Here is a 5,915-nt window from a genome sequence, read left to right on the forward strand (position 1 = left end):
GTCCCTAGCCTCCTGAAGAATTAGGAACTGTTGAATCCCTTGCTCCCAAATAGATCCATTCACTCATTCCCTCCCACACCCATTACAGATAACAAGTCCTCCACAAACAAGAAAGTTGAAGAGAAGACACTACTCGAGCCACATAGCACATAGGAATCACAGACTGAGTTCTAATCTCATTTTCCTTATACACTAACTCTCTGACCTTGGGGCAGTTTGATAATCTCACTAAAAGTAAATGGACAAAACATTTACACCAGAAAGAATGACCTGTAAGTAGCTGTGGGAACTCATAGATGTGTGACTTACAGTAAGCATTCAATTCATGCTAGCTGCCCCTCCCCAGGTCCCCTGATAGCATTCACTCCGGGGGCATTGACGAGGCTTGGGCACTGGCTCTGGATCTGATTCTACAGTACCAGCATGTCTGTCTGGTCTCTCTACAGTGCTCACCATGCTGCAGAACTGCACCCAAGTCACTGAGTTCCTCCTGCTGGGGCTCACAGACCAGGAAAGGCTGAAGGGCATCCTCTTTGGGCTCTTCCTGCTCATCTACTCAGCTACCCTCACAGGCAACCTGGGTATGATCACTCTGATCCAGAGTAGCCCACAGCTCCACACACCCATGTACTTCTTCCTCGGCGTCCTTTCCTTCATAGACTCTTCTTTCTCTACAGTGAATACTCCCCGGCTACTGGATAGCTTCCTCCACTCGGGCCAGTCCATCTCGTTTGCCGGCTGTATGGTCCAGATGGCCCTCATGACTCTCCATGGAACTGCCGAGTGTCTTCTCCTAGCCATCATGGCCTATGACCGATTTGTCGCCATCTGCCACCCTCTCCTCTACCACGGCATTATGTCCCAGCGTGTGTGTGTGCTCCTGGTGGTGGCTACTTACGCTACTTCTGTCGCTAATTCTGCTTTGCTGACTGGCTGTATCTTCAAGCTGCCCTACTGTTGTCCCAATGTGATCAATCACTATTTCTGTGATATCCCCCCCGTGCTCCATCTTGCCTGTGCAGACACCACTGAGGTGGAAACCATTCTCTTCTCTTCCTCTGCTCTGTTGATCTTCTTCACCATCTCCATCATACTGGTCTCCTACATCTACATCTTGGTGACCATCTGCAGAATGCGTTCCCCGGAGGCCCAGGGCAAGGCATTCTCCACCTGTGTCTCCCACCTCACCATCATCTGCCTCTACTATGCGACTGTCACCTTCATGTACGCGCAGCCCAGTTCTCAGAATTCCATAGAACAAAACAAGCTCGTGTCAGTGGTCTACACTGTGCTCATTCCCATGTTGAATCCTCTGATTTACAGCCTGCGGAATAGAGACGTGAAAGCTGCTGTAAAGAGGAGATGCTTTGGCAAGCTGCCTGGCCCATGCCATGTCATCACAGGAGAGCCATGACCTAAAGCACGGTCACTAATACTTAGATGGAAGAAAATATGTGACAGAACTATTTAAAATGCATCACTGTTCTTAACTCGTTCAGTCTTCATCCATTTGAAATGGGTAGCATTATTATCTCCTAGGAATTCAAGGCACAAAATCTTGACAAAGGTCACCCAAAGGATCAGACGTAGAGCCAGAATTTGAATCTAGGAGATCTTGTTTCAGATACTATGTTTCTAACCAGTGCCCCTTAGTGTCTCTTCATTGTGACTTTACCACACCAATGGACAATCAATCATAGTTTGTTCGTCTTACGTTCCAGATAAGTCATAAGACTGGATCATGGCATGGTAACATGATGGGGAAGGAACTCTAGAGTTTGAAGCTGCAATATCTAAGTTGATGATGTCTTTTGAGTGACTTCTGTTCTTGATGTCTGTGTGATGCTGAGTCAGTTGCTTAGCCTCTGACCTTCCTTCTTTGAAATAGAAATGAGGCAATAGTTCTTTATCAGTAGTTAAGTTTTCCACAGAGAGTAAAACTGAGTGACTCATCTGGACTCTATCCACAAGACAAGATCTCTTGTCTTTCCTGGGAGAACCACTCCATACGATCAAAGATTCTTATATTTCAATTTTATATAATGGTGGGACATCTATAGCTATGATGTGAAATATGTTTCATTTAACCATAAGAAAGTTCTTCCATTTCTAGTTTTCCTTGTGTAACTCTTCTGATGACTTTCAAGTCAGTTAGGGCTGTCCTTAGAACTAATTTGACTTTAAATTTTCCTGATTCCATCTCCCTTTTTTGAACAGCACAGAGCAAATCTTATCACTGAATGGTATTTACTAGCATTTAACAATGTTATGTTCTTTTTCCTTTCATTTGTTTTAATATTTATTTTAACTTATGATGCTAATTTAAACGTTGCTTTAAACAAATATTTCAATGGCCCAATTTTTAGAAAAAAAAAATCACAATGTAGGTAATAGCCAGGGGGAAAACATCACAAAGGAGGTAAACAAACATCTTTGGAAACACTAATTCTACTGAATTAGTACCTGTACCTAGGACCCAACACTTAGCAGGCTAAGGGGAAAAGATCATGAGTGCCTGGTTAGCCTTGAACAGGCAAGTTTGAAGCTGGCCTGAATTACCTGTCTCAAAAAGGAAAAGAAAAAAGGAAGGAAGGGAGGAAAAGAAAATACAATGGAAAAACATACTGATGTCAGTAATTCATGTTTTCCAAAACATATCCAGAAAACCTCCTATACCTCTTAGGAATTGCTTTCTGCTAATTCCTACCAACAGAAACCTGATGAGAACAACTTAAACATCATTTAGGTTTACAAGGATACATGCTGCCTGGACCAATAAAAGAAGTATCCTACCTGGGGTTACATTTAAAATATGAATTCAATGACCGCTAAGAGATTTTTCAGGCTAGTAAAGGGACTGGGGAGAAGTCTTCCTCCAGAATCCTGAATTATGATGGAATCATTTTTTTTTTTTGCAAGTCCTGGGCTTAAGCTCAGGGCCTGAGGACTGCCCCTGGATTTTTCTCAAGGCTAGAACTCTACCACTTGAGCCTCAGCACCACTTCTGGCTTTTTCTAAGTATGTGGTACCAAGGAATTGAACCCGGGTCTTCGTGCATGCTAGGCAAGCACTGTACCACTAGGCCAAACTCCCGGCCCCTGGAATCATTTTTCTAAAGTGAAAGTCCAGAAACAGTTTCAGACCAGTATGCAGATTTCAATGAAGGTAACAGAGATCCAGATGCCTCTGTCTGTCCTGGCACCTTGTTTCATATGAGCTGAATTGTGAGGCCCCTCCCCCACCTTGTGCCTGAATTCATATTTTGAAATTCCAATACCTCAATGTGACGGTATGTGGAGAAAGGATCTTTAAGGAGGAGATGAAGTCAAAACAAAGCCATCAGGGTGAGCCCTAAGCCAACCTGAGTGGTGTCCTTCCAAGAACAGAAAGTTTGGGAATGGAAAGATGTTAGGAATTCACACTCAAAAGAAGGACCATGTGGGCCAGGGGCATGACCTAGTGGTAGTGTGATCACCTAGCATGCACGAAGCCCTGGGTTCAACTCCCCAGAACCACATTCACAGAAAAAGCAGGAAGTGGCATTGTGGCTCAAGTGGCAGAGTGCTAGCCCTGAGCAAAAAGAGTCCAAAGACAGTGCTCAGACACTGAATTCAAGCCCCCTACTGGGAAGAAGAAGAGGAAGAGGAAGAAGGAGGAGGAGGAAAAGGAGGAGGAGGAGGAGGAGGAGGAGGAGGAGGAGGAGGAGGAGTCATCCAGGTGAGTTCCCAAGACTTGGACTCCAACACCTAGAACTGTGACAAAAATCCCTGTGCTTTAAACAATCTAATCTGTGGCTTTTTGTCATGGCAGTCTTAGCAAATGAATGAATGAACCTCCCTTGCTTACTCCAGGCTGGTGAGAGGAGATGTATCATCAATTCAGTGTTTAAAAAAAGAAAGTTGGTAAAAGAAATGCAAATCAAAACAACTCTAAGATTCCACCTCACTCCAGTTAGAATGGCCAGGATCAAGAAAACTAATAACAACAGATGCTGGAGGGGATGTGGCCAGGAGGGATCACTACTACACTGTTGGTGGGAGTGCAAACTCATTCAACCACTATGGAAAGCAATATGGCAGTTCCTCAAAAGACTAAACATAGAGCTTCCCTATGACCCAGCAATTCCACTACTTGGCATTTACCCAACCACCCAGAAACAAAGACATACTAAATCCACCAGCAAAAATGTTCATTGCAGCACTATTTACCATAGCAAAGATATGGAACCAACCTAGATGTCCCTCAGTTGATGAGTGGATCAACAAGATGTGGTATTTGTACACAATGGAATTCTATGCGGCTGTCAGAAAGAATGACATTGCCCCATTTGTTAGGAAATGGAAAGACTTAGAAAAGATCATATTAAGTGAAGTAAGCCAGATTCAAAGGAACTTAGGCTCAATGGTTTCCCTCGTTTGTCATAATCAGTAGAAACCTTGGGCTCTTCTAGCAGAGATTTGCAATAGAGCAAAACCTTGATACAAAAGGCCATATAGTATGAGGCTAAATGAAAGGACCTCTAGGATATAGAAACATAAGCCATATAATGATTGATTGTTCTTCTTAAGGTACTATGTTATCTCTCATCTCTTTTGCTGGCCCTTGGTTATCTCATATTGTTACAGTATCTTACTTTGTTACCTGATATATCGGATATATTTGTATTTGGTTATTTGAAATTGGATAGGGAAGAGGGGAAAACAAGGTGAAGGGTGGGGGTGGGGGGAGGGAAATGGGGACCAAGACATGTGAAAGAGTATCAATGTATGGGAATTAATGCACCATCTATCTGGCAAATATCATGTAACCCTTCTATTAATTACAATAAAGAATATATGAAAAAAAAAGAAGAAAGTTGGCATTACACTCCAGGGTACAAGGACACTTGTGCACTCCTGTTCATTCATTGTTCCACTAGGTACAATAGCCAAGTTTTGGAAACAGCTCAGATGTCCTCCAACAGATGAGTGGACCCCACAAAATGTACCTATACACCATGGAATTTTACACCACTATTAGAATGAATAGTATTATGTCCTTTGCAGGGAAATGGATGGGACTGTGTTTTTAAGAAAGAAGAAAAGACAGATTCTGAATAAGCATCTGGATGCCTTGGCCACATCTCCTTGACTGCCATTGCCGAGAGCAGAGAGTGGCAGAGAGATGGTGGCTTTGTTATGACACTCCATATAGGCCGCTGATAGGTGTGGGAGGGCAGCCTATTAAACCGAAACTCCTTGGCCAACATAACATTTCCATGAGCTCATGTCTGAGTCATTCAAGCAAGATATCACAAAATACCATAAATGGGGTGACTGAGAGACAATGGGAAATTATTTCTCACCATTTCTGAGCCTGATGAGCCCATCATCAGTTTGGAAGCAGATTCAATGTCTGGTGAGAACCCAGTTTTCCAGTTCTTAGATTGAAAGGTGATAGGGAGAAATGAGTTCTCTGAGGTCTCTCTTATAAAGGGGTACAGTTATATAAGTCAGATCACATTTTAAAGCTCCATGTTCCTTTGGCTTGGCACTGGTAGGCTCAGATCTCTAATCCTAGCTACTCAGAAGACTGAGATCTGAGATCAGTTCAAATCAATCCTGGAAGATAAATCCAAGAATTCTTATCTCCAATTAACCAGAAAAAAATCCACAAGTAGAGCTATGGCTCAGCCGGTAGCCAGCCTTGAGTGAAAAAGCTAGTAAGAGCTCAAGTCACTGAGTTCTAGTACTAGCATGCACACACACACACACACACACACACACACACACACACACACACACAAATTAAGATGGGAAACCAAAGATTAAGTGCTAGAGAGAAGGCATTCACTTCCAAGCAAGAGGGTCTTATCCAAAAGAGAGTCTAGGGCTCTGCACTGCTGGCTCACATCTATAATCCTAGCTACTCTGAGG

At 43.2% G+C, this 5,915-nt stretch overlaps 1 protein-coding gene across 1 annotated transcript; it reads left to right on the plus strand.

Moving 5' to 3' along the window:
• Positions 1-454: 454 nt before the first annotated feature.
• Positions 455-1,414, plus strand: LOC150052616 (olfactory receptor 5P55-like). The gene is made up of 2 exons (XM_090349173.1): positions 455-1,014; positions 1,096-1,414. The coding sequence occupies exons 1-2, from the start codon at positions 455-457 to the stop codon at positions 1,412-1,414; spliced, it is 879 nt and encodes a 292-aa protein (XP_090205299.1).
• Positions 1,415-5,915: the final 4,501 nt, after the last annotated feature.

The sequence above is a fragment of the Megascapheus bottae genome, chromosome 16, assembly GCF_031878675.1.
Source record: "Megascapheus bottae isolate mThoBot1 chromosome 16, mThoBot2.hap1, whole genome shotgun sequence".
Lineage (NCBI taxonomy): Eukaryota > Metazoa > Chordata > Mammalia > Rodentia > Geomyidae > Megascapheus > Megascapheus bottae.

Coding starts and splice junctions, on each gene's coding strand:
- LOC150052616 (XM_090349173.1), top strand. CDS start 455: ATGCTGCAGAACTGCACCCAAGTCACTGAGTTCCTCCTGCTGGGGCTC. Junction 1,015..1,095: donor CCCCCCGTGCTCCATCTTGC/CTGTGCAGACAC, acceptor CTCCATCATACT/GGTCTCCTACATCTACATCT.